At 40.7% G+C, this 25076-nt stretch overlaps 1 protein-coding gene across 2 annotated transcripts in view; it reads left to right on the top strand.

Annotated features, from left to right (window-relative positions):
* GRM5 (glutamate metabotropic receptor 5) overlaps positions 1-25076 on the top strand; it is a 330163-nt gene that overhangs the window by 126688 nt on the left and 178399 nt on the right. For both annotated transcript variants that reach the window (XM_084632778.1, XM_084632779.1), the window contains exon 3: positions 18248-18497. In XM_084632778.1, coding sequence (XP_084488904.1) covers positions 18248-18497 — 250 coding nt within the window. The remainder of the gene's footprint in view (positions 1-18247; positions 18498-25076) is intronic.

Genomic DNA, 25076 nt, shown 5'->3' with positions numbered 1-25076 from the left:
TCCTGCCCTGTGTTTCATCACTGATAGGAAATTCAGATGGAATATAATCTAGGGCAGGAGTCCTAGGCAGAATTGTAACTTCTTTCTAGACAGTATTCAAAGGCAATAGATCATCTCTGGAGCTGTCTCTCACAAAATGGCTTTTCTGGAATTCACCCTAGAGGTTTGCGTAAGTGACATTTTGCAATGAAACAGCTTCACTGATGATGGATGTTTGTATTAAACTCGACATCAGGCGTCTAACTAGGTCCATAATGGTGTCAAGAGCTTTGCAAGCTAGTGGTCTTGAACAAATAAGGCTGACAATAAAGCTGTGAAAGAGTGTTAGAGATGAATGGAGGAGAAATCTTTTGTAGCACAGCCTGTGCCCCCACAATGGGAAAATAAATCAATGTTAGCTACCTCAATGTAGCCTACTTCCATGTACGCTTCAACCTTTTCTCTAGTGAAGATGCAGGTTAACTCCTTCTACCTCAATATCATGGGTCAATGTCAGCCCCCAGTGAGGTAGCTAACCTTGATGTATTTTTCTGGTGAAAATTAGTGCTGTGTGTGTGCGTGTATATGTAACACCAACAGACCCTGGTCATTAGTGGGCAGGATCGAATCGGGGACCTTGGGAGCTTAGTGCATGAACCTCTACAGCATGAGCTAAAAGCCAACTGGCTCTTAGCTAAGGCTGTAGGGCAGACTCATTTTCTCTCTCTCTCTCTCTAAGTGGTCTCGGTGCCACTAGATGGGACAGAACACCACACCCAGAAGATGTGTGGGTTACATATACACGCACACAGATGTTGCCATTAATCTTCAGCTTTTGCCAACAGTTACCACACAGTGTTACCACATCACTGATTGTTTAAGCTCTGCTTAGAGTAGGCAATAATTGTGTGCATTTTGGGGGTAACATTGACTTTTTAATGATGATCTTCTTTATATTTTTTCTCCAGTTTTTCCCTCCTGTTTCAAGTATTAGTGTTATTAGGCTTTGAACAGTATCTAGCATATAGGAGCCCCCGTCATCAGTCATTGACTGATGCTAGGCACTGTACAAACACAGAATAAAAAGATGGGTCCTTGCCCCAAATCTAAGTGACGCTCTTGTAAATTTTTTTTGTGCTGAAGTTTTTCAGGCTGGGGAAGAATGATTTTTCTCTTTTGCAGATTGTCTTGTTCTAAAGTTAGTGGTTATCACATTTTTTGGGGGGGCGGGAATAAATTTTAAATACCTGCAGTGACGCTTCATTGCCCTTTTCAGTTCCATGTGACAGATTGTTCTTAATTCACTGGATCTCTTTGTTCTTGTATTTAATATAATTGGGAACTCTATGAACTCCACATAATGATGCTTAAGCAACTTGCTGCGTCTCACTCCAGACAAAAGCAGTTGACAGCCAAATAGGACTGAAATTTTGCTGTTGCAACTGGTGCAGAAAAATAATCATGTTTGGAATCAAGATTTTCAATTCACTGTATTCAGCATCCCCTCTTAACTGCAGAAATAGTTTACAGTCCTCCAGATGACTAGCAGTTAAGAAATGTGCTTTTAATGGAAATGCTTTTGGTTACTATTATTACCTGAATACTGTGGATTACATTTTCTGCTCCAGGACTGCTGATCTGATTCCTTTGCTGAAAAGACAGGATTTCCCTTCCACTATATTTTCAAGTGTTTTCTGTAGTCTAGCTTTAGAAGTCCCATGTGATAAGGGATCTATCACTTCACTCAGGAGACCATTCCACAACGTGGTATGGCATGGTCGGGATATTTTTTCTTTTTACCTACATTTCTATCTTTTTTTCTTTCTATCCTCCATCCATCCATCCAGTTACTTCTGATTACATACCTATTTTCTATTCCAAATCATTCTTCTCTCTGCTTGGTGCTTACAGCCTTCAAATGTTTGTAGGCAATTATCATATTCCCTGCCCCCTTCTTATTTGTAATTTAACGAAGTTCTACTTAGTTCACTCTTTCAGTATATAGAAAGGGACTCTTATGTTTCTTCTTCATGCCAAGATGCACCCTGCAGTGCCAATGGGCATTTTTGAGCCATATCTCATTGCAAAGTTATGTCCCATTAGCTGTAATCCCTAATTTCTGCTGCTCCAGGTGTCCCTCACATATTGACAATAAATAAATCTTGGATTATTTCCCACAGATGTTTTAATTGCAGTTTTATATGTGGAATTTAGGGTTTTTAAACTTTCTACCCAATGTTACTCCATTGTAATAACTCTCTGTCCTAATTGGCATTCTCAGCCTTCAGTGTCATCTGCAAGTTTCATTAACATGCTGTTTACTCCTTCTTTGAGATCATTAATGAAGATGTCAAATAAGACAGATGACAGTTAAGCACGTCATATGAAACTATCATCTCATTTTTGCTCAAGCATTTCAGAGGCTAAAGGAGTATCAATTCTGATGGTCATTTCGGCCACCTGCTATGTGGACAAAAGGCTTTTGCGTCACATAGTTTTTCAGGAGAGGCCAAAGTTTTCTGAAAAACAGCATTCATCTTTTATGCACCCGCAGGCAAAACCTGTCTGCTGGGCTGCTGTCTGTAAATCTTTTGTCGAATGGCTTTCCTTCGAGGGCTGGTGCTGCAAGTGGCAAGAAATAAAGCAGTAAAACTGGCCCAGAGCACCTCTGTTTTGGTGTCAGTACTATCCTGGGAGTAAATGACAATTAAAATGGTAGTTGTTGTTTAGATCTGGCTAAATGATCATAGTTGATATTGATCCATCTTTGCAACTGTCTTGAGCATTAATTAATCTGCCCCGCCAAGTGTCAAAACTGATCTTGCAAATGCTGCTTGCACGCAGTGTGATGCCAACTGGACTATGTGATCAGGAACATGTAGATCAGTTGCCTTGATTGCTGCCCCCCCCCCCACATCTCCCCACCCCCCACCCCGGCACCAGGAGTGGCAGCGCTTGGCATTTTTTGTTCTGGGGAATGTTCTTGGAGAGAATGTTTGTGCATAAAGATATATGACACAATAACTAAACGAATGGAAAAGAGAAAACAACATCAATATACGCTGTTCCAAAATAGAATGAAGTGGGATTAATTTTAATCCGCCAAGCCTTTTGCCTGTAGGTAACTGATTGGAGTGCAGGCCTGAGTGGTCAAAACTAGAGCTGGTCAGAGCATTTTCATCCAAATATTTTTTCATTGAAATATGCTGTTTTGTCAAAGCTGTGAGAGAGTGTGAGTGAGAGAGAAACCAAGTCCCAACCCGGAACAGCTAGTAGCCTAGTGGCTCGGACACTCATCTGGGATGTGAGAGAGCCTGATTCAAGTCCCTGCTCTGCCTAACTCAAAATGCCTGATCTTTGGGGATATTTTAGTGTGTGTTTTGACCAGAAATCCCATTCTGGACCAGAGACAATTTTGCTGGCCAGACAGCATAGGTTCTCTTTATAAGAGAAATTTCTTCCTCCACAATTTTTTTTAAGCACCAGTAATATCTCCCAAGATTCTTCATATTAACTCTTTCAAAATCTTTTGATCAACACTTCTGCGAAATTCAAGTGAGTGCAACTTTACCGTCCAGTTGTCGCTCTAGATATGTGCAGATTCTTATGAGACCTCAATGCACTACCAAATTCGCATACAATTCAAATCAGGAGAATAATCAAACCCAAATTTGCCCAAAATGAACACATTAAATAAAATTGTATATAATCAGTTAAACATAAAATTAACATTTTCTCTGTTTTAACATGGAGAGTCCTCGTCACCTTCTACAATAGCTTTAATGGTCTCAGATGTTGCTTAAAATAGACATTTTAGCATGACTATAGATATAATAAATACGATTCAGCCATTAACACAAATAAGCAAACGTGAACATGACTCAAAGCAATTTGATCAGGTTTGATGCTCAGATTCTACAGTAATGAGGGCACCCGAGTACGCTAGGTATATAAAAGCTACAAGCTACCAAAAAGAGTTAAGAACTAACAATTGGAGCTGAGCAAAATTTGGAATTTCCATCCCACAGTAAAAGCCAACATTTCAACTTCTGTTTTCATTGCAAATTGGGACAAAAAGTTGAAATTTAAAAAATTTTCACAGAACAAAAATTCCAAAATAATTCAATTTGGAAATGTTGAAACATTTCATTTTGACATTTTTGACTGAAACAGAATATTCTGACATTCCTGAAATTGAAATGTTTTGTTTGTTTGTTGAAATGAACCAGAATGTTTGGTTTTGAGTCATTCCAATATTAAGCCTTGTGGGGATTGTAGTTTGCTCTATGAATAATATAAGTGAATTTGATAGGTATCCGTGTTCCAGTCTGCAACACTCTATAGACACAAAGTAACTTGCCTGTGAAGGGAGCTGATTTTCACTGAGACAGAAAGCAAGTAACGGACCACGCCACAGCTATATTACAGCCCAAATTCCAGTCGATGAACCATTGCTCTCCTCTGGAACAAGGTAGATCACAAAATTCTGGATGAAGGATGCAACAGCTAGGGACAAAGTGTTCTGAGCTTAGAGGATTTATTCCAGAAGAGAATAGCCAAATCCTGAGTCCGGCCACAATTAAGAAACGCTACAAAACCTTCCTCTTTGACAAAGACTTTCCACCATAAGAGGGATGACACCCTATTTAAGTGCCCTGTCTCCCACTTAAAGAAACAAACTACAAGCAATAGACAAGCCTGGTTTGATAAATAGGAGTGGAGTCATTAGTTTCACACAGTTTAATAAAATCACGAGAAACAACAGCAGCATGGACAAAAGTATGGGCTAGTCACTTCAGTACATATCCAGGGTTCCAAGAAGATTTGGGTAGCCTTAGGGTGACCAGATAGCAAGTGTGAAAAATTGGGATGGGGATGGGGGGGGAATAGGCACCTATATAAGAAAAAGCCCCAAATATCAGGACTGTCCCTATAAAATTGGAACATCTGGTCATCCTAGGTAGCCTGTTCTGCCGCCCATGCTGCTGAAGCTTCACTAATATTGTTGTTCGAGGTGTAAGCAAGCTTGGTATGTCTACACATACTGCAGTCTCAGCTTGGACTGCAGGGTAAAAATACCCTTAGAGGTTTATACACCCGCCCATCACTACATTATCACTGCTATTGTTACCCAAGCTAGTTTTGGTCTAGCTAGACTAAAGCTAGCTTGGCTCAGATACATATGTCTACCTGTGCTGCAGTCACATGTCCTGATTGCAGGGCTGACACAGATGGAAAGTGCAGATGATTGTTAATATCTTTAGACTATAAACAAGGAAAGCATGAGACACCATCATGTTTCTGCAATAGGTGTCACACTTGAAGTCTTGTGCTAGATATTAGCCCCATGGAGGACTTCAACCATTATTCAGGGCAGAAGGGAATTACAGAGCTGTAGTTAAAGCTAGTTAATAAAGTGATCAAAGGTGACCAGTCTACAAGGAAAGCTATTGACAAGACTTGTCTGGGCATTTTTTAGTAAGTTCTGCTCTGGGGATTCTCAGTAAACAGGAGTGTTTTAATGAGACTTTCCATTAAGTTCAAGCTGGGAAATGACAATTTTAAAAGGAGACACAAGTTAGATGCATTAAACTGTGGAACTAGGTCAAAGTTTTCTAATGAGGGAAAGAAAGATTTTATTCATTTAAAGTAGCCAAAAAAAGATGTGCAATTTCCCCAAAAGGATGGCTCATCACCAAAGGAGATAATGGGCAGATGTATTTTATTTAATTAGCTAAATTTGAATGTTGCAATTCATGTACTGTATTTTGCTTAGTGTATGTGATGTAGTTACTCCATTAAAAATATGAAATATTTTAATGAACAAGAGACAATAATAATCATTTAAAAGTAAGAATAACTAGACGAGATGGTTGGGAATTTTTCAATGAAACTGTTTTACAGGAAAATGCCAAGTACAGAAATGCTAATGAAAGGGTTGGTTTCAACAAATTTCTCGACTTGAAAAATATTTTGACAAAATTGTTTAGTAATTGTCAATGTTTTGCGTCAACAGTTTTTAAATGAAAAATTGCAGATTTCCTGTTAAGAATCACTATTTCTTTGGAAATTTAAGCTAATTATGGCCAAGAAAGATAAGATTTTAAAATGGTCAAAACTGAAACAAAACATTTTGAAATTATCAAAACAAAACCAAATTGACCTGAACCATTTTCTTTATTTGGATTGTCAGCTTGCAAAAATGTTTGAGATTTTGATTTTGTCCTAATTGGGGACAGAATTTATTTTTCAAAAACTTGAAGATGTTTGTGAGACAGGACAGCCCTTTTCTGCCCAGTTCTAATAACTAACCCCATTTCATGCAGATCTATCAAATGTTTTGTGTACAATCCTTTTATTTATTATTGTTACGTTAGTGCTCGGAGTCCCCAGCTGAGATGGTGGTCCCACTGTGCTGTACAAACACATAGTAAGAGATTATCTCTGTTACAAAGACCTTACAATCTAAATAGAAAGATCACACTAAGAGTGGGAGGGGAAACTGAGTCACAGAGCGGTTAAATGACTTGCTCAAAGTCACACAGCAGGTCAGAGGCAGATTTGGGAATAAAACCCTGGTTTCTCAGCTCCCATCCCCGGCTTTATCCATTAGACTGCATTCCATTTCCACATATTTGTGGTTTTCAGTCAATAGACAAGGTTTGAGTTGGGGATGTTGTAGGTAGATCTCTCAAATGAATTCAAATAGGGATGTTGCCTACTGTTTCTCCCTTGTTCTTTGTGCTCTGTTAGAGCCCAGCTCTAGCTGCTATCCCATTTATGCAGTTCCTTCTTCAAAGTACCATTCCATTGCCATGGCTGCTCAGTTCTGCGGAGGGCGTGAAAGCCTTTGAAATGGATGTATCTCCATGGCACAGCCTGTCTGAGTAACCAACAGGAAGGGAAGCCAGCTCTCATTTGTTGCAATTAATTAGATAGAATTAAGCAAAGATTTAAACAAATTAATGATTCCCCTTTCCCCCCGAATGCTCATTATTTTGACTAGGCAGCCGGGTAATCCCCAGTTTCTAAAGCTGCCACACCAAACAGAGAACTGAGTGGCTGCCTCTGCAGCAGCCCTATGAAGAGAAAACTCTGCCAGTGTCACAATTCAGGGCTGAGTTCAAAGAGCTGAAGAGCACCAGAGGATAAACAGGGAGGGCCTGATTCTGCTCCCAATTATGCTGGTATAAATACAGAGGGAGTCCAGTGAAATTACTCCAGATTTACACCATTGTAGCTAAGCAGCATTTGGCCCTATATCCAGCGTGAAAGGGGCCTTAAGAGAATCTCTTCAGCAAAAAAAAAAAAAAAAATCCAAACCAAAAAACTGCCAGTACCTGAAGCCTCTCACAGGAGAGAACTCAAAAAGCCATGAAAATACCCAGGCTTAGACAATGTCTAGGCTGAGAGCAATTCCTATGCCATGAGATGGAGAAGATCAGCATTTCCATTAGACTTCACTGGAAATATTACAGTGGGAAGTTTTTCTCGATGAAAATCCTGCTTTGTTGAAAGTAAAATGTTTTGTGGAAACATGTTTGGTTTGAAGAAAGTTTATTTTTACATAAAAATGGAAAGAAGGCATTTCAATAACAATTTTACATTTTGAAATGATGCTGTTTCAATTGTTTTTTATATAAGATAATATAAAATTTGTAAATAGTTGAAATAACAAAATGTTTCAGTTTTTATCCAAAGTCAACATTTTGATCTGCACAGGATGATCCCCTCCTCTCTCCCCTCCACCCCCCATTTCTTTTTCCAAGAATTTTCACATTTTGTTCCTTTTTGGAATTGATTTTTTTAAAAATCATGGAATTCCCCAGAAAACTAAAAATCCAGTTCATGTCCAGCTGTAATTGCAGTCATATTGATATAAGGAGTGATGTGATGGATTCTCTAACACTGGCAATTTTTAAATCAAAATTGGATGTTTTTCTAAAAGATCTGCTCTAATTCACAAAGGAATTATTTGGGGGAAGTTCCGTGGCCAGTGTTAAGCAGGAAGTCAGACTAGATGATTACAATGGTCCCACTGCAGCTCTGTTCCAGTGTTCTCCATACCACCATCCCTGGGCCTAGCACAGTGGCTGGTGCATAGAGTGAGCAGAGGCTGCCTGGTGAGGTCACACTCTCACACCCATTTCTGTGTGACAATAATGAGTGGTTTCAGAGTAGCAGCCGTGTTAGTCTGTATCCGCAAAAAGAAAAGAAGTACTTGTGGCACCTTAGAGACTAACAATTTATTTGAGCATAAGCTTTCGTGAGCTACAGCTCACAAAAGCTTATGCTCAAATAAATTTGTTAGTCTCTAAGGTGCCACAAGTACTCCTTTTCTTTTTAATAATGAGTGGGTTCTGAGTTTATGGAGAGCTTTGCAATGAGACCTCCACCAATAAAGTCCCCCTGGAACTCAGGATCAGGTGCTACAACAGAACTCATCCAGAGCAACAGAGCCTGATGGCACGTGCAACCACTTCTTAAAGCACTTTAAGGCATAATATTAATTTCTCAAGTCTCCCACAGTCATGGCTACTCAGAGCAGCCCCACCATGTTTGTAGCTGTTGCAGGTAGGGTTGCCAATTTTGGTTGGATGTATTTCCTGAAAGTCTTGTTACATGACATAATGTTTAATTAAAGATTAATTTTTAACTCCTGGAAACTCCAGGGCAATCCTGGATGCTTGGCAACCATAGTTGCAGATCACCTTGTTCACTGGATAACCTTTCTGTAGGACAGTCCCATTTGATCCTCCCCATGTTTTTAGTATTAATCACCTTTGATCCTTTTAGTTAATTGGATACAGCCCTATTAATTAGTCCAAATATCTCTTTGCCTCTCAGGATGGTAGCTATTGTGAAGGGAGGGGAAGAGAATATCTGTAGGGATTTATTGGCTCTTGAGAACTAACATAATATGCTTGCTGGATTTAATCTGAGCCAAATGATTTCACCTCTCCAAAAGGGAGATTAGTTACTGAGTCAAGGAAACCTCTTACACTATTTGTCCGGAGAGCTGCTGATGAGTTAGTTACATTTCAGAATGTTTATCTGATCATATCTGACCAGAACTAATAGTACCACTGCTGAAAATGAAGCTGGTTAAATGTTTAACACAATAATATGTTTCCATGCAAATTAAGAATATATCTACATCTATCTATCTATATTTGTACAAAGCCTAAAATAAGGTCCAGCTTTACCAAGGTATTTGGGCACCTAAAGTTCCAGATAGGAGCCTAGTGGGATTTTCAAAAGCACCTAAGCAGTTGAGATACCTAATTCCTATTGAGTTTCCTGACATTCAATGTGAGTTAGGTTCTTTTATAATCCTATCTGCCTCTTTAGATCCCTTTATAAATCTGGCCCTGTCCTTACTATTAGCAATGGCCAAACCTAAGAAGAGTCATAGAATCATGTCAACAAGAAACCCAGTAGTTCACTGGTACATTTTCTAGTGTTTTCCCCACTCTAGTTTTAAATGTCACAAATGATGAGGTTTCTAACAGCAGTGTAGTCAAGAGTAAACTTGGATAAACTGAGTTTACCCACTTCTCATTTGTTTACCCACTTCCCTACCTATCAGAAACAAGGGTAGCACTTCTTGATTAAAGAACTATGCTCCCCATGTCAGGTAGGATTATCACTAGCTAAATAAATGGTGTAATACATTTCTTCATTCTTGATTGACCGTTCTGTTTTCCTATAACATTACACTCTGTGGTGATTGGACTTCTCCCCAACATCTGTATCAATTTTTATATCTTAAAGTTCTCCAAATGGCCTCCTTTTTCGTTCCCATGCATTAAGCCTCATTTCAAAATGGGACAGATGCCTGATAACAATTTGCATTACAGATTAGGACAAAAAGCAATAAAACAATTTTTGTGGCTCTACCAAAATTCTCTCAGCACAGTATTTCAGTCAGTTATGGAGCCTTTCTTTATTATCTTATATTGGTGTCCTCTAATCTGACAGAAGCAGATGTCAGTGTATTTTGTTTATTATTTTTAGACTAAAACCCTTGTTGCTTTTGCCTTATAATGCAGATTAAATCTCAGAGGTTTGTATTAAGAGGGTTTAATTGGCTCAATTACTGGGCAGAAGGAATAGTAGGAGTAGAAAGTAATTTGCCAGATCCCTTTCTATCAGATCCAAGTATTATATACTGTACTACATTCACTTTCATCCCCGGAGGATGGGGGAGAAAGAAAAAAGCACAATCTGTTCTTTTTAAGCTTCTTAACAGTGACTAGTACTGATCCAGCTGAAGCTGAGCTAGCAGGTGGTTATAGTTATAACATAGGTGGTAATGCACATGCCTTATATTGAACCAAACTGTAAATCAGAGGCAGGGCTAAGTCATTAGCAGATGATGTAATACATGATTTATTTATACATGTTGAGACATATGGAAGCAGATTTTCAAAAGAGCTCAGCTTTCATTTATTCACATTAAAAAGGAGCCAGATGTTCAAAAGTCCCCAGCAGTCACTTCTGGCCACATTTTCAAGAGATCAGCACCCAATGAAAATCTGGCCCACATTCTAGTGCAAAGTCAGCTACAATATAGATTCATAGTTTTCAAGTGCTCTAATGAAGAGACTGAGTGGGGACAGAGTTTGAATGTAAACCACCAGTTTCTCATTACAGATTCATCGCTAGGTGTGGTTGTATGAGTCTTAGGCCTTGTCTACAAAGAGTAACTCAAATTGATGTAGCTTAGATCTACTTACCGCGGGGTCCACACTACGCAACATCAACGGGAGACGCTCTCCCATCGACTCCCCTTACTCTTCTCGACCAGGTGGAGTACAGGAGTCGACAGGAGAGTGATCGGCGGTCAATTTAGCAGGTCTTGTGAAGACCTGCTAATTGAACACTGATGCATCGATCACCACAGCATCGATCCTCCGGTAAGTGTAGACAAGCCTTACATACTTAAATTGTGCAACAAAGTAACAGTAAATTGACTTCTCCCTTCTATTTCTTACTTGGGACAAGTTTTGATCATTGTTAATGATTGGCTAAGAATTGTGTACACCTTCTAACCCTGCCTCCCCCACCCCAGCCCACTAGTTTGTGGCACCCATCTATTTACATCTTATCTTTTTAATGTGTAAGCTCTTTGGAGAAGGAATTATCATTTTTGTATGTTTTGGACAGAGCCTATGTGCTAGGGGAGATAGGCCCCACGCTAGTAGGAAGGCAGTTAATGAGGGCCTGTGGACATGGTTGGCCCCACCCTGCTTTACCTACAACAGTTTTCAGGAGTGAAGAGGGGACTTAAATGGAAGAGGCCCAGCTCAGTTAGGGGCTGACCAGGAAAGCAGAGCAGAGCTCTGTTTCTTCCTCTGTGAGGGAAGCCTTCGTCCAGCCAAGAACCGAAGACAGCTTGCTAGCTGGGTGAGCCTCCTGGTGGATGGGATGACTGGTCCCAGGAAGACCGATAAAAAGGGACTGGCTACACAGAGACGAGCCCTGAGTAGAAGGGCAGGGTCCTGCTGATGAATCCTTGGGTGACCCTGGTTTGAAGTTCACAATTTTCCTTTCATTTTGGACTCTGATGCCTCAGAAGGGGTGGGACTTAAGTCTGTCATAGGCAGAGGGCTTAAGGCATTATGGCGCCAGACCCATGAAGGGTGGCATCCAACTGACAGGGACCAGCAACTGGGGAATTCACACTTTGAGGGGCCACAAGGGAGCGCCACCTAGGCAACCCACTTGCAGCTTAGTACAATGGGGCCAACCTGGTTGTGGCCCTTATATTACTACCACAACATAGATACCACATTTCAGTTGTTTAAAACAATTTCAATGGATAATATCAATATTATCAATGTTTAATTTTAAGCATTTTTAAAACTTTTAACAATTTCAATTTTCATAGTTGCACAGGATTATGGGTTTTAAGCATTTCTTTTATTTTCAGTAACTTAAATTTTCACAGTTGTGGGAGGAACAGTAAGCGGGGTCAGACAATAATTATTTAATGACAGTAGATGCTGAGATTCAAACAGTTAAAGCTTTCTAACCATTAAAGCACACACCAACATCACATGCCAAAATACACAAAGTAAATTATCCTTAAATCAAACTCTAATAAGTTTTCAAGCAGCATTTTCTTACTTTGTCTATCTGTAAATTTTGATTATTATTGATGGAAATATTTTTCATTAGTTTAGGTGTTTAGGGTGAAATCAACATTTACTGACACTTACCAATAAAAATCTAATCCTTCCAAGCCTACACATAGATTAGTAAAATATGGTTTCTTTGAGAAAACTTACCAAGCGTCTCTCCTTCCATGAACTCCCCAAACTCCAGCTCCTTTCCCCTTGCTGGAAATGTGTGGCAGAAATTCTTGATGAAAACTTCACATAGCCTCCCACAACATTTTCCGCCTTCCCTGGTTTTTCTGTTCCTGGAGGGGAAACATGGCTTTAAGGAAATTCAGACTAATTTGTTTTTGTGATATAAGGGAATCTAAGAGCAATGATTAGTTTTCCACCAAAGTGTGTTCATTACCACTACAGTATAGCTAAAATTAAATATACATACCTCATCAAAAGTACTCCACAACAGAGGAATTTTCTATGAATAATTAATAAAGTAGTTTAATCAGCAATGATTATGACAAGTGGATTTGTACAAGAACCTTGATGCAAAACTGCATTCTGTTTTTGTTGAATCTCCCTCAAGCTCATACCACACAGCTAGAGTTTTCTCAACTCGGAAACTCAGTCACTTTCAGAGTTAGAATATCAGGATGTTTTTCTTCCGAATGCTGAAAATCTGCATAATTTGGTAAGTGGCCTCATTATTTTGAAGCACTTTCTTTCATTTTATATGAGGCACCACTTACTGTATGGTGTAACAAAATTACAGGGACTTGAAATATTACATGACCAGTACATTTGTGACATAATAATGTGCCATGATTAACGATAGTGGAAAACACAGTTACCCAGCTATGTGGTTTTGTTACAGAGGGTCCAAAGAATATAACCCTCTGGTCTCCTGGAGCAAATGAACCCTCTTAGGAAAATAGGGCCCCACATTTAGGGTGTGATGTTACCATATGTAACCACAATGGTACTTCCATGGAAGATAATCCCCGAAGGTGTGATTGTTATGTACATATTACATTAGGCGTAAAATCCCCTTTGGGACGCTGGGTGTACAATGAGTTAACCATTTTACAGAATGTAACCCTACAGGTGATATGGATGCCAAGTTGGAAGAATCCAAATTTAAAGTGGCCACAGCCTGGAGCCAAGAATATTCCCCGACGAGCAAATGTCTGGGAGCCATTGTGGGAGCAAGTGCAGCCAGCACTTTTTAACGTGTCCTTTCACTCTATTACATGGGTGGTAAACCCCAAGGAATGGTGGGTGGACCAAATTGTAGTATGTACATAAAAGGATTGAAACAACAATTCAATGCGTGGGTGAGGGGACACTCCTGGAATCGTCATCAGAAAAGGGGATTGTGGGCAGCTGGGAACACTATAGTGGGTACATGGAATCTGGGGGACGAGTGGGTAACCAAACAATTAGTAAGCCAAAATGTGAAATTTCAACAACAAATTAATGAATTAATGGCACAGCAACTATCAGCAGTTGCCACAGGGTGGAGGACAGCAGTAGAGGTAAACTTGCAGTTAACTCATTGGGCAGGGGACCTGGTGACATGGGTAGAGGAGGGCTTCAGAAGACTAACATGGGGAGAAGTGCGCGTAGGTATTCAAAATGCTCAGTTAATAATGTTAATGGATATTATGAGAGATGCTTGGTCAGAACAATGGCCTTAAATCGGGAGGCTAGCCCATATTTATCCACAATTGCAAAAACATACCCATCTACCTGGAAAATAACATCTCCAACCTGTGGGGACAGTTCTTGTGTAATTGTTACTATGATACCATGGGAAGGAAATGCAAATAAGGTGGTTCCCTTGAACCCTATGGGAGTAAGTAGGGAAGAGGGAGCACGTTGGGAGCCATTAGGGAATAGGTGGGGGGGGGTGGAATGGGGTAAATTGGACTGTCATCACATTAAGCAGTTGTATATCCAGAGGAGGAATATGGATGTGCCCCTCTCCTATGACTATGGAGGAGCAGGATCAATGGCCTATTGCAAAGGGGGGGCATTTAGGGGTAATGTATATGGGGTACGGTGTATTCTGTTGGGAATGTATGCAATCCTGCAATATAACACTAGGAGGCAAAATCCTTCCAGTGTATGACAAAATTATGAACTTCTATACACTGCCACCTGGACTATGGTGCACCAATGGATCAGTGGACTTAATCGTTGTAAACAATCGAACCAGCACCTACTACCCCATACTGTACCAAGTAGTTGAATTGGTTTGGACAATACCAAATTTCACTGTGGATATTCAATGGACACACAATATGGACAAAAGTACACAAAGATTACAAGAGCAACTTGCTGAAAGCGCCAACAGTTGGACACACTTACAATACACACTACAGGATGGCGCTGACAAAATTTTAACCTTATCAAAGGAGGAGAAGCACTGTTTTTGGTGGTGGCCAGGATGTTGGACCATACTGCAGTGGTCAGGACTCTCGGTGTTGCTGTGGATTATCATAGCAGCTGGTGTATTGTTAACTATATGTGTGTTACATTGCATATGGAAACGATCAAGGGGGGCACGACCCCCTAGAGAACAGCCACTAATTATAACCTATAAGTAATGTAGTAAGCCCCCACCCCACGTGTACTAGACATCCCGGGCCCAACCTTCTTGGGCCCACTATACTGGGAAGTCTGGAACACTAATTGGAATAGGTGTAGTATGCCCATATGAGAGAAGGTGCAGGGCATGGTACTACACAAGGGGCAGTGGGACAGATGAAGCATCGACACCTTCCACCTTGATGCCTGGCCCTATCAGGAAATGTGTCGCCATATGTCCTATGCTTTTCCAGGGATACCTGGGCAGGAGGATCCCAAAAGAAAAAGAGAAAAAAAAGGGGTGGAGTGTTAGGATATAGATATTCAGGCCTGTCTGTAAAGGCCTGTACTTTAAGAATTTAGGTGTATTCTTATCACTTGGCTAGTTAGAGGTATAAAAGATAGAATCAAAATCACTGTCTGCCAGTGTAAGGTCCTTCTCTTACTGTGACAGTCTGAGGCCCTGTTCTTAGGCTAAGGCTTTTGGCTAAGCGACAGAGGCAACCATAAGCTGGGAAGCGACCGGTCACATCCTCACATTCCAAAGTAGTCACATTGAAAGAAGGTGCTATTGGGCTGTAGGAATACAATCCTGTCCTGATAGTGCCTATCACCTCCAGAGAAAGGGAAGTGCCTAGAAGATGTAAAAGGAAATTGAGGTTGATAGTTTTCTGTCTGGTAAGAACTCACTTATCAATAGACACAGCTGGGAAACTCTTATGTCTTTATAGATGTAGTTGTGAAATCCTCACTTCTGTATTGTTTTGTCATTATAGTTCCCACTTTGCTATTATTTATTGGAATGGTCTCTGTCTGGTTCTGTGATTGCTTCTGTCTGCTGTATAATTAATTTTGCTGGGTGTAAACTAATTAAGGTGGTGGGATATAATTGGTTAGCTAATCATGTTACAATATGTTAGGATTGGTTAGTTAAATTTCAGTAGAATGATTGGTTAAGGTATAGCTAAGAATATTACTATATAAATTAGGGGCAAACAGGAAGTAAGTTGGGATTCGAAAATAAGGAAAAAGGAACTTGTATTTAAGCTTGCTGGAAGTTCAACCCAATAAACATTGAATTGTTTGCACCTTCGGACTTCAGGTATTGTTGCTCTCTGTTCATGCGAGAAGGACCAGGGAAGTGGAAGAGTGAAGGAATAAGCTCTCTAACACATGACCAGTACATCTGTGACATAATAGTATTTGTTTGATTATAAAAGAGTGAATGGTTGGGACATTTATTGAGAAAACTGCTATTTGTGCTGCATTGTAGTTGCATTGCATATCCTCAGTTTTAGAGCAAGCCTCAAGGTAATAGTTTGTACTTGCACTTTCATCTGAGGAGTTGAGTGTTTTACACCTTGAAGAGACCTAGTTCTGTAGGTGAATTACAACTGGTTGGAAATTTTCCACTGAAAAGTTTTTTTCAATGGAAATGCAGTTTCTGCAAAATCAAAATTTCCCATCAACAAATTATAATTTTGCTGATAATTTTTGAATTTTCTGTTGGGAAAATCAAAAGAAAATATGTATATTTTTTCAAACCAACTTGATGTTTCATTTTGGGTCAGTAAGCCATTAATTTGTGTAGGCCTGAAGTGCTGCAGGACCTCATTGTAGTTTGAGTACCTAATATCTCCATTTTGTCTGTCGGCTGGGTTCCCTGGCTAGACTACATTTCCCATGATTTACTGCAGTCTCAGCCTCTGGATGAACTGATGCATTGCCTCACGTGAGCCACATGACCATGGCACATCATGGGAGATATATTCTGGCTCAAGAGCCAGGCTCATAGATTAAAATGGGTCATGAGACATGCAAGCTACAGGTCCATGAGACACCACAGCAGCTTAGAGGAAAACAAACTGACATTGAACTAAGCCAAAATGAAACATTTTAACATTCCAAAATCAAACAGTTTTTGAACTTTCTGTTTTGTGAGAATTGATCATATTTTGATTGTTCTTCCAGATTTGAATCGGGCAGAACTTCTGATTTTGGACCAGTTTTAATCCTAATATGGGAGGGAGGGTAGTTTTGTGGTTAAAACTCTAGACTGTAAACCAGAAGGTCTAGGTTGAAATCCTGGCTCTGCCACAAACTGACAGTATGACCTTTCACACACAAGTCACTTAATCACTCTATGCCTCATTTCTCTTTGTGTAAAATACTTCCTTTCTCTTACCCTTTGTCTGTGCTGTCTATTTAGAGTGAATGGTCTTCAAGCTGGAGCCAGTCTCTTATTATGTTTATTTATGGTGCCTATCATAATAGGCCTCAAGAGTCTACCATAATACAAATGATGTTTATTTCATAGATGTGTTAGCTGAGTTGGAGAGGGCTGGAAATGACTTGCCCAAAGTCGTAAAGCTACACAGTGGCAGAGCTAGAAGTAAAACTTATGAGTCCAAATTCCCAGATCCAGCTCTAACCACTCAATGCAATATCTTTCCATTGTCACTGTTTTAGTATGTTCCTGTATTATGTTGATATTCTGTAAAGTTTGCACCTGGTTAGAGTTTCTTTCCCTGAGGCACTAACACAGATGAGTTGGGGATCAGTTCCCAGCAGCAGTCTCACTTTCCTGGTCTCTCACTGTCTTCTTCTTATTTGTATTGTGGTGGTGCCTCATAGCTCCAGTCATGGACCTGTATGCCATTGTGCTAGGTGCCATATGAATGGATAACAAAGAGATGGTCCCAGCTCCACAGCGCTTGCTATCAAAGACAAGGAGCAACAGGTGAATACAGGCAGAGAGACAAGGAAACAATGAGACAATATTGGTCTGCTTGTTAGGCCTCAGTCTCAGGACACCAATGCCCAAATCATGGTCAAGTTTAGCAAAGGAATGTTTTAAGGAAGGATTTGAAAGAGATAATGGGGGGTGGGGTTGTGAATGTTTACAAGGAGCTTCTCCTGTGCGTGAGGGGCAGCATGCGAGAAAGCATGAAAGCTCTTTTATTCTGGTTTGGATTTACATTTCTACTTTAATAAAAAAAACAAAACAAAACCTAGGATTTTAGCTTACCATGACCTCTGTGTCTTCAGTTTTACCACCTTTTCTCTAGAGATGCGCAGAAAAGGACCTTTCCTCAGAGGATTACTTTTGCCACGCATACATTATTAGCATGTTTAAAATACTGGTATGCTTCAGATTGTGTTATTTACAAAGTCACATTTTTGCTAATTAACATTTTTAACATTCAGAATATTTTAAAGCAGGAAGAAAACAAACAAACAATTAGTTCTGAACAATTATTTTTACTTTTTAAAAACTGCCAAAAACCTCAAAGCAACTGAGCTAATTCAGTCAATTTAGCAGACTTTGAAGGGTTAGGTTAGTTCTGTGATTTATAAATATTTTGTTGTAAGCATTGTGTTCTCTCTCTTTTTTTAAAAAAAGAATATTTCTTAATGGTACCTTGTTAGCATCAGTAATGTAAACACCAATAAAATACCAATGCATTTAACCTGATTTGTTTATTTCCTAATATGGAAAACCTTCTTGAAATTTTAATCTATTAATTTACAGTTTGTGGGTTTCTTTTATTTCCATGTAGGAAACTATGGTGAGAGTGGAATGGAAGCCTTCAAAGATATGTCGGGCAAGGAGGGGATCTGCATTGCCCATTCCTACAAGATCTATAGCAATGCTGGCGAACAGAGTTTTGACAAGCTGTTGAAAAAGCTAAGGAGCCACCTGCCGAAGGCAAGAGTGGTTGCTTGCTTCTGTGAGGGCATGACTGTGAGAGGGCTGCTAATGGCCATGAGGCGCTTGGGTCTGGCTGGAGAGTTTTTGCTGCTAGGCAGGTGAGTAACCCTGTATAATTATAGGTGTTCACTGATATGCATAGTACAACTGGGTCATGTGCACAAACACACACACACATAAGTTATGTACTGTGCGTGTGTATTTCCTGAAGTTCAGGATATCATTTTAGCAGAATCTTTGTCATTTATGATATAGATCCCAGAGAGGCTTGTGTGTATACATTACACTGTACACAGTGTCCCTGTTTGGAAGGTATTGCTGCATAATACAGTTTTTCAGAGAATGGCTGTAATATATAGATAATTATTTCTGATTTATGTTATCCTTGTTCTTTGCTACATTATTTGAAAATGCATATCAATGTGATGCCATTAATAACTAAAACTATGGCTGATCTGAATGTTGTTTTAAGACACAGCTGGTCTAGTCTTTGTGAAATGAAATAAATAAATGAAATAAAAGTCTCTTCAAAATGGAGAGATTATTTATGAATGATTATTTTCCTTTGGCTGTAGTGCTGTTCCATTAGCATTGTTCTAAAGCAAGTATGCAGCTGTTCTTTCAAATGATCTGGTGGTCAGTCGTCATGGCACAAATGCTCACTTCCATCTGCATGGAAAGGAGAGAGAGGAAAATATTAGAGGCATTAATCAAGCAGGAAATGAGACTACGGTAATTGCACAAAGAGGAAAGTTGACTGCTGTATGTGCAGTGTGCCTCTGTGTATTTGCCACACATTCCACATAAATTAATGGACTTTGGGTGCTGGAGGGCAGGGGTGCCAGCCTTCATGAAGGGGATCTCAGAACAGTCACTTGATTATGACATGCTCCACCTCCAAGGAAGTGCAATTGGAAAGGTGAGTATATGCTGCCCGTAGAATGAAGGTTCTGTTGGCAGGTTCACAAGCATGCTGTACAGCTGGCAAAAAAAAGAGCAACATGACAGTGAAGCCGGCTGTATGGGTGATGGAAGGGTGAGCCTGTGAAGAACGTGGAAAGGAAGCACCTCCGTGCAGTTGGCTTGGAATCTATGGGGCTTGGGCCCTTGTCACTTGTAGAATCTAGGCCTCTATCCACTTCCCAGGTCACGCTTCCCGCCCTTTTTACCATGCTGCCTATTCTTCTTTGGATGGTGAACAATGGAGAATAGCATGGCTACATGGGCTCCTGCCTTCTCTCATTGACCCATCACAAGAACGAAACAATCGCCAGACCTTTTTGAATAACTGTAATTGCTTATTTATTTCTGCATCTTCAACCAATGTGAGTCCATTACTATGGCTATTTTTTTCCTATTGAGGTTGCTCTGTTGCCTTGCCTTATTCCATCCATTTGTGGCCTGATTTACAGAGAATCTATTGACTTCAGTTGGACTTGTGGGTGCTCATCACCCTTTATACCTCCTTTTACACACTTAACACGTGGAGGTGTTTCTCTGTTGCAGGCCTCAAATTTTCAAAAGGACCTAAGTCCCTCTTTCAGAAGTCATTTAGGTGCTTTGTTCATGTAAACCTCAAACGCCCATTGATTTTACTAAGAGTTGCTCATTTGCAAAGTAGTAGGATTTGATGCCCAGTGGGCCCTCAGTGACTGTGAGACAGAGTCAATGTAATGGATATACTTGTAGATCTTAAAAAAAAGAGAGAGAAAAGGAAAAAAAAGAGAGGTTAAATATAAATGACGTCCTACTTTTGATAAATGATACAGAATGTTTCATGGTTATATTCAGGGGTTGTCATGTCTAGTTGTAAGAATGTTTTAGAGGTGGCATGTTGAGATGATGGTTTATTTTAGAAGTCTAAATAGTAAACAGCTCTGGATTAAAAAGAAGACTCTATTCTGTTGGAGTGATTTATGCACTTTCTTGCACAAGATAATACCAAGTTCATCTATGAATAGAGCTGAGTGAATTAGGGATTTTTCAGTACACTGGCAATTTCAAAATGTCAAAAAAAATTGTTTCGAGTTGAACCAACAATTTTAGAAAGGTTTGGTGAAATGAAAAGTTTTTAAAAAAATCATTTTGGGTTGAGTGAAAAATTTTGTTTTGACAAGATCAGAAATGTTGTATTCGAATTTTGACAATTTTTTAATGTTTTTTAATTTAAAACAAATTAAATTAAAGGAAATTTTTGAACAAAGAGTTGTTTTATGCTGAAAAATCAAACGGTTTTGTTTAGAAAATGCCAAAATGAAACATTTTGATTTTGTTCAGAATTTTTACTCCCCCCTCCACAAACATTTGGCAAAACTGATATGAATTTACAAAGCATTTTGCTGTTGCTGAATCTGCATTTGTCACTGAAAAAAGGGTCGGCATAAAAGGGTCTCCCAGCTGTATTGGCAAAACGTATTTCTACACAATTCAGAAAGAGAGAAATATGTGGGGGTGGGGTGGCTATCATCAGCAATAAAAAGCCATGGTGATGAGTGGGACATAAAAGCAGTGGTGCCCAGTATCTACTAGAGACAGCTGAGCTGGGGGAAACTAATTGTAGCTACCCAACCTGGGCCTGCTTTAAACTGTAGCAAGCTGGCTGGGGCCGCAAGGGGCTTTCAGCCAACTGGAGATTAATGGAGTGCCACAGCGTCTCTTTATATCCTGCTGTCCCTAGGAAATGATCCTATCATTACCTCTGATCCTGGAGGCTGCACAAAGATGATTCAAGAGCCCGCAATACAAGCTCTGTGGCTATTGGAAACTCCCCCTTCACTGGAGCCATCCTCATTTCTTTTCAGCAGGAGCAATGTGAAGGGACTGATGCATGACTCAGGATGAGTCTCTGTAATACATTCCCCTTGCTGCAGCTAGTAGAGAATATATATCTATTCCAGCTTGTTATTGTCTAAAGATGACTTGTTTCAGCACAATAGCATTTGTTTGACTATAAAAGAGTCAATGCTTGTTTCAGCTGTGTATTTGAGTATTATTGGTAGCATGGCATGTTTATTTGATAAGCTACAGTGAGCAGCAAGGTTCCTGAGAGGCAGTTTAATCAGTAAGCTACGCCTTAGTGTACATTAATGGGCAAGCCCTGGGTGTGCTGCAAAGAAGAAGGCCTAAGGCCAACCACCCTGCCACAGCGCAGTGAGCCTAGAAATACACACTATGGTGTGAGGGGTGACAAACAGGAGAGGTTTCAGAAACTGGAAAAGATTTTTTGAAGCATTAGATAATGTCTAGTGGTGGGGCCTTTTTGTGCATTATTTCTGTGAGGAAAAAAATATGGCATTTAGGAAGAGCTTGGAAAATGGCTTCAAACCATGGGGGGTTGAGGTAGGGGGCTGAATCATGAACCTGGTTACACATCTACCCAGGGAAGGCAGGGTCCAAAGTCAATCCACTGCCCAAGTCCAGCGTGCCTGGGCAAAGAAAGAACAGCTACTGATGGGCTGCAACTCTTCTTCCCACACAGGTAGGTGGGCAGGGGTGGGAACTAGCTGGAGCTCTGGATCTGCCCCCTCCCCCATATACCAGCTAGTGCAGCTTAGCCAGGGCAGGGCAGTGTCACAGTCCAGAGCAAGTCCACAGGGATAGCCTTCCATCATGGATTTACTCCCCTTGCCCCATCAAGATTTTACACACAGACACCTTGCATAAATCATGAGTAAGGCTACATTTATGACAGGGATGTCATGGAAGTAGGGAATCTGAGATTTCCAGAGACGTCCATGACAGAGAGCCTCCCCGGGGGCTGCAGGACTCTGGAGCTGACAGCCAGTGGGGCCCTGGTAGGGTTCCAGTGACAGGCAACAGCAGCGACAAGTGATGGGGGGGGGGGGGGATGGAAGGGGCTGCAAAGTTCCAGCCACAGGTGACAGACTCCTGAGTTCCAGCAATGGGGGGACAGCCTCCCGTGGTGGGAGGGGGCTGCCTTGGGCGAGTGGCTGGGATGTCTCGTTTTCTCTTTGGGAAATATGGTCACCCTGCAGCTCGCAGTCGCCATGGGCGGAGGGGGATCCCCACAGCTCCCAGCCACCACGGTGGTGGGAGAAACCGTGGAGTTGCAGCAGCAAAAGTCACAGACAGGTCATGGTGTTGTAGCAACCAGGCAAGGTACTAACAAACTTCAACAGGACTTTATTTTTAAAGGGGAAACCTCTTTACCAAGCTGCTGCTGCACCCTTGGTAGCTCTCACTCCGCCTCCTCAACTTCCCCCCGCCTCCTTCCTGTTTCCTGTCCTTTCAGACTCCCAAATGCCAGTGCTCCCAGTTCTAAGAATTACAAGCAGCATCTAAACACCACACATGGCTTCCGTGAATTTTTGTTTATTGCCCGGGATCTGTCCATGACTTTTACTAAAAATAAAAGAGTATGACAAAATCTTAACCTTAATCATGAGTATGATTTTTGATGCGGATAGAACTTGGGCCTGGAGTCACATGCCAGCTCAGCTTTGGTTTTCTCTTACATAAATAGCACAAAGAACAGTGACCAAAAACTTTGTGAAAAAGGTAACTCTCAATGGACACTAAACTCTCAGCATTCTCAGTAGTAACAGTGATTGCATTGCCTGTCTGTGATAGTATTCTACAGAGATGAAAGACAGAAAATGTTTGTGACAATAGCCCTCAAGGGTTTTTTTTTTAATGCATGGAAAACATTTTAAACGCTCAGCAAATGTTTACCTCATAGGCCTAGTGGGATTGGATTCAACCCCAAATGAAAAGGTGAGTGCACTAAATTTCAAGTGTAAAAAATTATGTGCTACTTTAACCCTGCATTTATTCAGTTTAGTAGAGATGTATACACAAGACGGTATCCATCTGTGCTTATTGCTTGTGGCCTCCTCAGGTCACCAGACAGAAAATATTACGGATGGCACTGATTAGAGTACAAGAAATACGTCCATTAAACAGTGTATCTATCTGCAGAACATATTGCAAAAAGAAATATGGAGTATTAATTTTGTTGGGTTAAATAATTTTATTCTTGGTTATGTGGCTAAATTACATAAGGCTAAATCACATAAATGACATTGGTTTGATTGGGTCAGAGACTGGCAATATCAGCATTCTGTTCCTCATTGTCTTTAATACTCATTTCTAATAGCAAAAGTTCTGTTTCATACTGTGCACCTGACTTTGTCTCCTTCTCCTCACCGTTAGTCAAGACTCTTTTCTGATATTTGAACAAAACTTCTGCAATAGCTGCTAACATGACCACTCCGTGCTGCTAATCCAGCCACTGTGCTGCTCAGCTGTTATTCTGCAGTGAGGTTGCTCTCACGTGAGATAGGCTAACTCAAGGCGAGTTACCTGAAGTGTAGATAGCTCCAGTTAATTCTGCAGTGAAAACATAGCCCTAGTTTCTTTTTTCCTCTTTCATACCTGACACTTTCTTACCAGTATAGCTGAGGACAGGATTGAGCCTTTGGTATTTATTGTTTTTCTGTATTTTTTTTAATTCAAATCCACTAATATTTTGCATCTAGCAGCAGTTCCTCATGCTACTTCACTATAAATAGTAACTTTCTCTTTCCAAAAAATAATCTTGCAAATTTTTTTTGCATTCCTTTCTGAACAGCTTGGTTTAGGATACTTGCCCTGACCATACATTGGTTTGAAACAAAACAAAACAAAAAAGCAACCTTCTCCTTAGTAAAATAGGGCTAGGTGATGCCCTTTGGCATAGCCCTGAGAAGGTGCCTAGGGAGACATCGTGCCTCAGACCCACTCCTGTGAAGCACAGTTTCTTCAGGACTCTCCTCTTGGACTGTGAGTGTGTGTAACTTAAAATTGCAACATCCCTTTATGAAGTACAGTATAATTCCTGCCTGTGCATCCATCCAGCTCTGCTAGATGGCATGTGCAGGAGGGGAAGGAAGTCTCCCATCACCAGCCCTCATTCCGTTGCCTCAGGGGGAGCATGGTCCATCCGTTCCATTGAACACTGAGGGGCTATGATGTGGGTTACACTAATACAGACACATAAAGGAGGAGGGAATTTTATCCCCCTTCCCTCCCCCCACTTCCCTTGCTGGCTATGGCGGGGTAAGAGCACGCTAGCCCTTAATTTGTTGAATTTGCTAGATTTTGCGGTGCTCAAAAAGCAGGCTGGGTTGTGCATCAGGAAGAAGCTGCATCTCTGTGCAAGAAATGGCTGAGCGTGCAACTTAGCTGCTCACGGAGAGGCTAACTGAGCAGGAGCAAGTCAGCTCAGGAAGTGGGATTGATCACAAGGAGCTCAGCTGTGCCTGTGTAGGACTAGATGTGTGCAAACGACTCAGCTATACATGGGTAAAGTCTAGCCAAATGCAGCTTAGTGTTACAACGAGTGCTCTAGTTGATAGGGGCATTAGTCTAGCACTCAGGAGAGCCGGGTTCCATTTCCAGCTCAGCAACTGACCTGTTGGTGATCATGGGCAACTCATGTAATGTACCCTGTGCCTCAGTTCCCTCACTGTAAAATAGGGATAATATCTCCCTACCTCACAGGGGAGTGGTGAGGATAAATTCATTAATGAGGATGAGGCACTCAGATGCTCCAGCAATGGAGCGCCATATAAATACATAGGTAGCATGCGAGTGGCTGCAGTGAAGAGAAGAGGGGAGCAGTGTGTGAAGAACTTAGTGGGCAAGAACCTGGGTTCTGCCTAGGGGGCAGTTCAGGA

The sequence above is a fragment of the Lepidochelys olivacea genome, assembly GCF_965140295.1.
Source record: "Lepidochelys olivacea isolate rLepOli2 genome assembly, chromosome: 1".
Lineage (NCBI taxonomy): Eukaryota > Metazoa > Chordata > Testudines > Cheloniidae > Lepidochelys > Lepidochelys olivacea.
The sequence above is the reverse complement of the archived record's forward strand: the minus strand, read 5'-3'. Positions and strand labels throughout refer to the sequence as shown.